We start from the raw sequence: 11,794 nt of genomic DNA on the forward strand, positions 1-11,794 counted from the left end.
ATTTTATACAAATATTTTTTTGTAAATAATAAAAAATAGATAAACATTTATAAAAATTAGTTTTCCCGTTTCAGAGTAGCGGAAACATAAATTTACTTTAATCTTTTATTTCAGTTTCTTTCCTATATTGTATTATGTCTGTACGGTGAGATAAACAGCGCCCCCTTCTGCCCCAACACCGTTCTGCCTTTGCTCTGTCGGCCTCACTGGCTAGCTGCTAGAAGCTAGCACCCGCTCTCACTGCTTTAATTTTTTATTTTTCTATATTCTGTCCCTTTTCTTTGTAAATATACTACGGCCTCGTCATCCCCTTTCGATATACTTGAATAAAATGGTCGTTTTGACAAGTGATGAAGAACAGGATTACATGTAAGTGCTAATTTCCTTCTTACATTAGCTGGTTTGCATTAGCCGAAACTACAGTTCCTGTTAAATTATAATAAAATAAGTTTCAAGTGTTTTTCTCGTCCTTAAACGCGTTTGAAGTGACCGAATATCAGGTTATTACTTCAAGCTCGCTGTAGCTGGTGTTTATAGTGCAGATTTAAAGATTTTTAAACGCTTTATTTAACTATCCTTCTTAGCCTTTTTCAGCTAATGGTCAAACTAAATTGCTTACGTGTGTTTGTCGTAGAAAACCATCATAATTAACATTATTACATCCAAATCTAACAACTGCATGATCAATGTGAATTTACTAATCATTCAAGCCAATTTCGCATCACGGAAGATAAGAAATACGTGCAAAAGGAATAAAATGATGTTGTAGTAGCTGTGATTAAAAAGCTAGCTTATATGTATTTTAAAAGGAATCTTAATATATTGAACTGTTTTTTTAGGCGGAAATAGATAATTTTTCCTAATTTCTGCTGTGTATCATATTAATTTACTTTCCTCAGTAACAGGCAGGGTGGTTTTTAGAGCTGTAATATATTCTCTAGGGTCTTACCTTTGTTTTGATACCAAAACAATTAAAATTGAGATACATTCAATTCATTTTGGGCATGTTATTTTCAGCCATATTTCTCAAAAACAGGCCATGAGCTTGAAAGGTTAATGCTAGGCGAATGATTCAGATGAATTTCACTAAACAAGGTAGAGATTACACAACATTATGATATTAATAACATGCAGGGCTGGAGCTAAAACTGGCATCTTGCAGACAGAAAGCTCGGCAGAGGCGTGGGAGGATCCCCCACTCAAACCCACTGACCTACATCTGATTCTGCTGCTGGAAGCAGAGGATTTAAATTTCACTGCCCTGATCCACTTTAGCCTACTGGGGTCTGCAAACTGCGGCTCCTGACACTTTCCAATGTAATTCTCCATTAGCTCACTAATATTTTAAATTATAGATGTAATAACATTAAAACGCATGTTTTGCATTTGCTATTTTCTTCTGATTAAGTTAGAAAATATGTGCTTTTTCTGTAAGTATTGCTGTTCCAATGAAGGAAAAATATATCCATCTTTTCCCGCTTTTATTTTAAAACCTGAATAATATAGAAATAATATGTCGGGTCTTGAAACGTTGCAACACATTTCTTACAGTAGATAGTCATCAAAACGAGAAGTTCACTTGTTTTGAAAAGGTTAAAAATGGTTATTTTGGACTGCTAGTGTAGAGAAATGCAAGGCATTAGAAAGCATTAGATAAAAATATTAATAATACTACTTGCTATATTATTTTTACAGTCACTGGAGTGAACTAAATGTTGTTCCTTTTCATCTATCTTTCCATGTTAAAATACTCTCCTGGCAGATTTCTTTTGTTTTTTCTTTGCAGATGCTAAATGAGGACTAGTCTATAATAAAACAAAAAGTAGATTTATTATTGCAAACTAATTGCGTGCATAATTGCTAAGTCTTGAGGAACTTCCTGGTTTGTGAGCGTCTGAAATCCTTAACTGGTTTTGTTTCCTTTCTCAGTGACTTTGCTTCTAATGTGTTATCGAATTTCTACAAATTATGTGTTGTGATTGTGTTGGTTTTTGATTTTATTTATTTATTTTTAGCTCTCTTCATGTGATTTCTTAATCCTACATGTTTGACAGTAATCAACTGTGGGTTGGGCTGGAGAGATTGAAGCCAGAAAACATTTAGCTAATTCAGTTGTTTGGAATGGAAATACATTTGAATTGCACTTTACATTGCTGCATAAATGCAATTTATAACTTTAAAAAATGCATCCATCACTTCTTTTTAAACATACATAGGTGAATGATGATGTAATTATGTTTAGCTTTTTTGAATTCTCCAGTTTTTTTATTGGCTTTAACTGTGTTATTGTTTTTGTTATTGTTTATTTATTTATTTTTTGTGGAAATGCGTTCGTCAAATGTTTGTGCAGCTTAAAGAAACTTAGATATGTTGCATTTTGTTCTGGTTTTCAGCCTGATAGAGGAGCGCAAATGCGTCTCACTGCCCTGCTCGCCTGCTAAGCGAGTTTCTCCAGCCAAAAGGAAGCATTACATCAATCAAGCCGTCCGCAACTCTGAACTCACTCCACGCGCCAAAGGCAAAAAGAGCCTCCGCCGACAGGAGAACAGTAAGGCCGACTGAATGTATGTTCCGGTCATTTCTTTAGATTAGATGAAGGTTGAAAAAGACGTTTTTAGAGTTGGTACTCCATAGATGTAGAGGTGCAGAATATACATATATATATTTTGAATCATTGATTTTTTAAATTATTATTATTATTTAAGAAAAAGCCAGGCAGCTAAGATAACTTAATACTGATCATTTAAGTTGCACATTTACGTTTCAGCTTATAAAGTCGATAAACTGCTTTCTTGGCTGCAGCTCGTTTTCTTGCCAATCTCCTGGAGAAGGACGAATGCTCCAAAGACGACCTGGAGGTTTGCAGCAACCCGGCCCTCCCGTCCATCTTTACTGAGGCCTGCACCAACGGAAACTACATAGAGGTACAGTTTAGAAACTTTATTCTTAAGGTAGCAGACAAGGCCTAATACTGGGATTTTTATTTTGCAGACTTTATATCAAATTGTCTGATTTAAATGTCTTAAAAAATTGAGAAGAAGCGCTTTTGAAATGTTTCATTTTGCACATATTTGTTGGGTAGTAACTAATTCCATTTACTTGAGTAACTTTTACTACGCTGTACTTTTATTTGAGTAATTTTATTTTGAAAATTTTCTACTCTTTCTTGAGTAAAATTTCTGAATTCTCCATCCACCTCAGCTTACCTGAGTGAAGTTGCACCACTCACCTTCTTCAAATCAGACAAAAATGGTGTCAAACGTTTGTGCAGCAAAAATTTCGTTTGTGCCACTATCATTTCAGAGATATTAAGAAAAGTTTCCAGAGGTCATGAAAGGTCAACCAGCCCCTCCACCTTCTTCAAATCAGACAAAATTGGTGTCAATCAACTCAACTACGTTTGTGGAGCAAAAATGTTTTGTTTGTGCTGCTTTTTCTTTGAAGATATTAATGAAATTTTAAAGGTAATCTTGATTTAGTAAAAGTAGGGGGACTGGTTGAACCTTTAAGCTTTCATTAATATCTCCAAAGTTTGACACCAATGTTGTCTGATTTGAAGAAGGTACCGGGGGCGGGGGGGCTGGTTGACCTTTCATGACCTCTGGAAACATTTGTTAATACCTTTAAAATAATAGCGGCACAAATGAAATTGTTTTGCTGCACAAATCAGCTCCACCAGGTCCTCATCTTGCCTTATTGTGGAGTAAACTGAATCTGCTGTTCATGTGATTTCCTTTGAAAGATTCCCTCCTTACTTCACCGTCTTGGTTTTGAATCTGTTTGTGTTTCGGTAGCCGTGGAACGACTTCATGAACTGCTCCGGCGAGGAGCAGGAGCGGCTGCTTTCTCTCCTGGAGCAGGAGGGAACCAAGAGGAAAAACGCCAATCAACTTCTCAAAGACCACAGGAATGGTGAGTCTCTGTTTGTTCTTGTTTATTTTGGGGCGTTTTGTTTTCGTGCGTGCCTGACTCTCCCCTCTCTGCAGTGTATCCTGCCTTTCCTGCTCAGGAGTGCTTCCACAGAATCGATCGGCGGCTCCGAGCGACTCTGAGACGGAAGCAGATACCCATGGTGCGCGTCGCCTCGCTGTCGCGTTTCCTGCGCTCAGAAGTTTATCACTTGTTCACAGTTTCTTTAGCTAAGACTTGAATTGCTTCTACATCAGGGTACATTTTATTTGTTCCTGTTTTGTTGTAGTGGTTTTATTTTCTTTCCTTTGTTTAATCGGACACTTTTCACATTTTTCTGTTAGTCGGATTGTGAAACATGAGTTTAGAGAAGGGATGCATATAAAAGTTTCAGTAGCTCTCTTGGACTGGACTTGAGTGTCCTTAATTTACTGTTAATTTTAATTTTAGGTTTTTACATCTTCCTAATGTTTTTGCATTTAATAATGCAAAAAATTTATGTTTTTGTTCACTATGACTTTATTAAACAGAACATGTATTTCTTGAAGTCCTTGAAAGTGCTTGAATTTCAGTTAGGTGTTTTGGAAAGTGCTTGATTTCTTTATAAAGTCCTGGATATTCAAGCACTTCCTGATATTTCTGTAATAAAGCATGAAAATCCCACATTTGTAAAACACCTTGAAACCAGATATTTTTATACACCTAATAATAAAAATACAAACTTTTTTTGTTCTCACTGTTTGAAGTTGAACAAAACTAAACTTTTCTTATTTTAGGTCAGGTACAATTACCAAAGTTATTTATATTTGATACATGACAGAACATTTGTATTTTGTTTGTGAATATTATTCCTATTTGCTCGTAAACGTTGGCCTAAACAACACTGTGGGATTTAACCTTTGCATGTTTGAGGGTCTCTGTCACTTTAAGAACAAGATTTTCTGATATTTCAGTGCTGGAAGCTTTGATGACAGTAAATAAAATCAAATCTTTTGCTCCTTTTTCTCCAGGGAATGCTGGAAGTGATCGAGGAAGACCTTCTCAGCTTCTTCAGCGCCGAACCTCACTCAGTTTACACAACCGTCCTCAGCAGCAGGTAGAAATCCTCTTTCTGTTGTCACAATATCTGCAGGTCTTCTGGGTTCGGATGCTGGAAAGGTAAGTCTTTAATGGTTGGTATAGTATATCTTCTAATTAGGTCAATAATTATTTTACCAGGAGGCACTATTGTTCAGTGGGAACTCTTCCTGATTCTAAAGAAGTTATTAAAATTCAGCAAAAGCTTGAGAAAGAACTGAGCTTCATTCAGCTGTTACCTTGTTTAAATTAAAAACTGCAGTTATCTGCTCTGATCTGTGAGTTTTCTTTTACTTTAAATTTTTTCGACAGGTTTTGGCGTAAAGCTGCCACTGATCTTATGATCTACTTCAACTTAAATTTCCAAATATTCTGGTATCACGCAGAAACTTCAACACAGCTTTGAAAATCAATAGCGAATTAAATCCATCAGAAAAAAAAAACAGCTTATAAGAAAATATTTGTGATGTTAAAGTATCAAAACCCGACAACTGCAGCTTACTTGCCACTTTTAGGACATGAGCGCTACTTAAATAATTCAGCTAAAATACCCATAAATATGGACTTTAACTTTATTTGTGTACTTCGTTTATATTAGATGGAAAAATTGGTAAAAGAAAATGTCAGTAATCAGCGAGTCTAAGTTGAATATTTTGTTGCAGAGAGTAAAATAAAAGGGAATTTTCCTACATATGTTAAAAAATCTCCATGTTTTTTGTCATCCTAATGAGGCACAGTGCTGTCAGAAATGTTAAAATACTTTACTATAAATTAGGTGAGGAAAAACTTTGAATTTAATGTAAATTCTAATGTTTTTCTGTGTGAACCAGTTTTGAGAGGCTGCTTCTTCATGCCATCTGCCAGTACATGGACCTCGTCTCTGCAAGTGAGTGGACAGATTATTATACTCATTTTTTATTCTTATTTGAAACAAACAAACAAATCTAGGACTGCGTTTTTTAAACTTTTCTGTTTGTATAGAAGCTCGATATGTTTCGGTCACGTTCGGATGGTGAAACTGTTTTGCGCCAACAGGCATCGACTACAACGGCTCACGTCAGACTGAAGTGACGAACAAACAAGACGAGTTTCTTCCTCCGGGACTTTTACTGTCTGCCTACCTGGAGAAGATGAGCTGAGGCCTCCTCTTCCTCTGCAATGTAAATGTAAATAGGACGTGGGGTGAATTTTCCATTAATTCGATCCACAAAGAAACTTCAGCAAACACTTAACTCAACCTCCGACTTGCGTTTCTTTCCAAAACTTTAGTTCATTTCAGCCCATCCAGTTTCTCACCCGTTGCTGGTTTGGAGCAAAAACGCTCAAAACATTTTTTTAAAATGTTGTCAGTCTCGAATAACGATGTCTTTGAACGCCTTTTGAAACGACTAATGATTACAAAACATTTGTAATCTCTGTTTTATCCAAAGTAGGACTTAGTCAAACGCAGAAACTGAAAAACGCTTTTTGTCGCGCTTGTTTTGTAGTCTGACTGGAAACGAGGAATCATAAAACGATGAGCTCATGTTCTTCTCCAAGTGGAGATTTATAAAGTTTTATTCTTTTCCATTAGAGAAGAATAAAAATGGACCAAGCTGCATTTTTACTCTAAGCTTTAAAGATTAATTAATTGTAGTAACAAAAGTTATTTTTCTTCTCATTGGCCTTTATTATTATGACAACAATTTTAATTATAAAAAATATGGTAAAAGTTTTTCCAACTTCAATGTGACATTCATCCTGTACAACTAAAAATTAACCTGGTTGCATAAATATGTGCAGAACCTTAAGCTAATACTTTGATAAATAATGTATTGACTGAGTTTATTGTTGTGCTTAATGCTAATCTAACAGCCTCCCTCTTCTTGGCTTTGATTTGACTCGACTTAAAATGTGATCACAGTGATACTATTGTGATAACGAAATAAATTTCTTTAGGATTTTAGCCACATAAATGTCCTGCAGCAGATTTGATCATGTTTAATTATATTTATTGATGCTTTCATGGAACAAACAATGAAGAAAACAGTAAAAGAAACAGCAAATCTGATAATACAGCCAGTTTTTTAAAAACTATCTTAACTTATTGGGATAAACGTAAATCAAAATTCTTACGATTAAATATTTTTCATGATAAACGCTGCGATAAATTCTGTGATTTGGTTCGCAGACACTTTAAGGTTTGCTCATAGTTTCTTCCACATCAATAAAAGCAACAGTTTCATCTAAGAAAAGGAAACCCCAGATCATAATACCGCCACCACCATGTCAGCCTCACTGGTCATTTTCCAATCTATCTTTGTATCGATTTTTAAAAAATATCCAGTTTTGGTAATGTTAGTGCAAACCGTAGCGCGTTTGTGTGTGTGTGCGTATGTGTGTGTAGTTTCTCTAAAAATACAGATGATCTTAGGGAACTGAACTTCACTCAGGTTCCTCAGATTTACGTTTTCTTTTTTTTTTTTTTGGTGCATTTAAGAAAACAAAATGTTAAAATTGAATCCAGAGGTGCATAAAATATTTGTCTTGACGGATTTGCATACTTATCCCACATTTTCCCCTCTTAATAGATTTGTTCTTTTTTGTTAAATTGTACAGGTTAGATGTCATATTAAAGGTAGAAAAAGTTTTGAAGTGATTCAGCAGCACTAGTTGTTCTCCGACTACAAATATACAAAATATAAACCTGCTTCTTTTCCGTCACTAGAGATATTTTAGTTATTCATGTTCATGTTATCTCTAGTATTTCTCTTAGATTATAAAAATACATACAGAATACATTAGAATCAATATAAGATCACTTCACGAGTTTAGGTCAATCAATAATGAGGAAGTAAAGCCTTTAAAGAGAAAACCTCTACGCCATCATGAACAAATATTTAATGAACTGAGACCGACTAGAAACAATAAAACCTGAAAAACTAATGGAAAGTTTACTCTGAGGTCTGCAGCTGGCTTTAAGCATGACCGGTGCTATCTTTGCTCTCAGATCAAACGCTTTTCTGTCTCCTGGATTTCTGTCACTGAGTTTTAGAGCATGAATGCTGGGGATCCTCCTGTAAGCACAGATCAAAGTGACGTCGTCCTCATTGTTTAGGGAACATTTATCCATCCGTGTCTGTTTCCGTTCGCTTTCTGTCTTCCTGATGCGCCGACGCTCTGTTCACACTGGAAATGTTCTCATGAACCAAACCTTCAGAGTTTATCGATTCGGCTGCAGACACTGCCACCTGAAGCGCAGTCCGGACTTTGATCTGTCGAGGTTTCCGATTACACAGCAGATCCAGTTTGGACGCCTGGAGCAGCTGCTGTTCTGGTGCTGGTTTCCAGTGTAGACAGAGCGTCTGGGTCGTCTCAGTTAGTGTAAAAGATAAGGAACTTTATTCTATCTTACAACCTGTAATGGGAGCCTCCGTGTCTGCGTGCGGTTCTGGATTTTTTCCCCCTCCAGCCTCTTTGTTTACACACAAATAACAGGTTTAGCAGCTGCTTAGCTTTAACTGATGCTATCAATTAATGATGTAGTTCACAGTTTGTACAGCAGAGGCATCATTTTACACTTTTCCGATCCACATCAGTGGATTTTTAAAATTATTTAAGAAATACTTTCATCAACAACAACCACTCTTAAAACCAGAAGAGAAGCACTTCGGCCTTATGAACATGCAGTTTCTATCACTTGTCTGTACATGCATGTGTGTATTTTTACTTGACCAGATCTTGGAAACATGTATCCAGTTTCTGCTTCTTTTTTACGCTGTTGACGGCAGCAGTAACAAAACTTGACCTGTTGGTGCATTTTGTCAACAACCAAAGCATGTGTGTGTTGCGTGGATACATCCAACTTCTCAGGCTCTGAATTCGTCTCTCTGAATGTCGTCTGCTCTCTTCACATGAACCTGGTTCGTGTTCTCTGCAGCTCTTTGGAGGGCTGGCGTCTTTTTAACTACATGTAATCGCGCTGTAAATATTTAACTGATTTGTGCCAAAATGTGGTTTTTAAAAGCTTAAGCGTCTGAGAGCTGAATACGTGATCCTGGAGGATTTTTTGTGTATATCTGATGTGCATATTTATAATGATCTGTTGCCGCTATTAAAGGGGATTTAAGGTGCATGTTTGTGTTTTATTCCTTGAGTTTTTCTCTTTATCTTCAGGCAGCTGAAGTTGACTCGACTGTGAGTCAAAATCCTGATTTTAATATTTAATAAGGTCTACATTACTGAAACAATCAGCAGTAGATACGGGTTCTAGTTACTGTTGTACACATCTTCTATTTCAGTGCTGTGGAAGCAATACATGGAGTTTATTTTATAAACTTTTAAACCACAACAGAACTGACAAAAGTAATTATTTTTATACGTGGAATACGTCCACATCTAAATCTAAGTTTCATTCATAGTTAAAAGATTATTATTTTTTTTTAGTTTAATAGCATAAATTTGGAAAACAGTTTAGCATTTTCATCAGATTTAGCTTCAGTTTCTGTCTGTATTTCCTGATTAGGAGAGTAAAAAGAAAACATGCAAAATTCACATTTTGCACATTTATTAAAACCTTTATTAACTTCTAAAAAAAAAAAACCCTACACAGCTATTTTTTGTAAATAAGTCCAAGTTTTTTGGTGTCTGGAGAGTGAGCCATTTCAAAAACTGCCCAACAAGTCACAATGCACAGTTACCTAGGAACCTAAATGTTGCTCCAGCACGTTTGGTCAGCTGGTTTTACCGCTGTATGTGCTGTGCAATGGCTGCTGGAAGAGACAACTGTTTTGTTGGTGACTTACCATTCAGAAACAACTTGCTGCATTCTTGTTGGTTGTGCAGGAGGCTCCACTTCTGCTTTTCAGACATTTACAGTTGTATGATTGCGCATTAGTTTGCAGCCATTTTTTTCATGCGAGTGTAAACGTTGAATAAGCAGCAGCTTATTTAGATTTAAAGTGACAGAAACCCTAAAACAGCTCATAGGCAGAACTGAACAGAGTAAAATATCATCCAATAGTTATTTTCTGCAAAAAAGTGATGATTGTTTGTATAGAATAACCTGTTCAAGAAGTAGGTCCCCTTTTATAATACAGTCTAATTTTTTTTTAAATTACAGCCAACAGTTCCCAGTGTAAAATTACACGAATCAAAAGCAATATGATAAACAACTCATAGCTCAATACAGAATGAACCAACACTGTCATCAAACCGGCAATTTTAAAAATGGCGACCTCCATGGGTGAAAAATATAACAATTTTAAAGTAATTATTAGTTTTGCCAATCTAGGCCAACACGTTCAACTAATCCTGGATCACAAAAATGCAGTGTCCCAGAGTGACCATTAGGGGGCGCAGAGGCACCTGGTTAAAGTTGTGATGAAGTTGTTGACCCTTCAAACACTTTGAGGAACAAAGAAGATTCTCTACTGCCTTTTGTGGGGTTTTTTGTGTAATTAAAAAATGCTGCTGTTGTCAGAAATGTTTATATTTAGTGTTTGAAGAATTATGTTTCTCCTGAATCAAAAGAGAGCAAACAGAAAAAACTTTATGATCATCATCTTGTTGCTGTGCTTTAAAGCTTAGAGAGCTCCTGTTATAGTGTTAAATGTCAAGACGTGAAAGTTTAATTTGTCGACTCATTCAATGAATGAGAGCATCTTCAAAAATATATTTTATTTCTGTAATTCAGTTAAGCTCATGGCTCANCTGTCAACCTACAAAATTTCTTGAAGTCATGTAAAAATAAAAAAACTAAATTCCATTTTTCCTGCTTTTAGCACCATTTCCTCTTACCTGGACATTCTTTGGATGTTGTCCATTTGCCATTCTCACATGTTGCGTTGCCTCCTTCATTGACACCAGGTGCAGTACACACATACTCAACCACGTCTCCTGTCAAGTATCTTTCTTTAATCATGTCTGTCCTCACTGTCAGTCGGGGGTTACTGAGCTCCTCACAAAAAGCTGAAACACATTAAGACAGTTTTGTTAAAATTTGCATCATAGAGGTTATTTCAAAGGACGGCCACTCCTCCAAATCACTTTTAAGGCCTCATTTTGGTTTGCTTACTCCTTGTACTCTTTGTAGATGTAGAAAAGTCACTGTTCTAGATTAAATGTCATGGGCAGCAATTCATTTTTTATGTTAGGATGCTTAATTGTAAATTATGTTATTATTCCAATTTCTCATTTCTTTTTACTCATTCCTCACACTGCAGTTCTTACTGGACAGTTTTTATGAAACCTTCATATTTTTTAATTTGCTTCTTTTATGTTATTTGAGGGAAAGAAACGTATACAGTGATATTCAGTGAACTAGAATATGCAGTCTGATGAAGCTCGTTTGTCAGATTAAATATACATTTTCAAAATAATCTTTAAGAAGGTATTAGAAATACCCTCGTTTCTGTATTAAAATGTTTGTCCGATGTAATGTTTCCATTCAATGTGAGTGGAAAATCACCTGAATTGATTACAACATCATTTGTTTTAGTGAGTGAATTGAGTTACTAAAATAAACAAACTTTTCAATAATACTCTGTTGAATAAGACTGCATGGTATGAACAATGGCTAACATGAAGGTGGGCATAATTTAGCCTTTTCTGCTAAGATGAAAAACATTCAGTCAGTTAACAGGTGAGTTTGCGTTTTAGGTTTCAAAATAAGCTAAACTATTCTAAGGTACAATTTTAAAATTGGCTTTTTTTTAAAATAATATATTTTCTATATTAATTCAGCCTCCTTGTCATTACATACCTTTTGGTAGTTTGCCACATCTGGATGGTGCCATCCAAACAGATGAGGCATGTTTTATATGGAATG

The 11,794-nt window shown here is 35.7% G+C and overlaps 1 protein-coding gene across 1 annotated transcript; it reads left to right on the top strand.

Annotated features, from left to right (window-relative positions):
- Positions 1 to 168: 168 nt before the first annotated feature.
- Positions 169 to 9,098, top strand: r3hdm4 (R3H domain containing 4). The gene is made up of 8 exons (XM_007560565.2): positions 169 to 369; positions 2,394 to 2,548; positions 2,803 to 2,924; positions 3,795 to 3,912; positions 3,987 to 4,072; positions 4,920 to 5,005; positions 5,817 to 5,872; positions 6,022 to 9,098. Exons 1-8 carry the CDS (start codon positions 332 to 334, stop codon positions 6,123 to 6,125), a joined length of 765 nt encoding a protein of 254 aa, XP_007560627.1. The 5' UTR covers positions 169 to 331; the 3' UTR covers positions 6,126 to 9,098.
- The last annotated feature ends 2,696 nt before the right edge of the window (positions 9,099 to 11,794 follow it).

The sequence above is a fragment of the Poecilia formosa genome, unplaced genomic scaffold, assembly GCF_000485575.1.
Source record: "Poecilia formosa unplaced genomic scaffold, Poecilia_formosa-5.1.2 Scaffold116, whole genome shotgun sequence".
NCBI classification, from domain to species: domain Eukaryota; kingdom Metazoa; phylum Chordata; class Actinopteri; order Cyprinodontiformes; family Poeciliidae; genus Poecilia; species Poecilia formosa.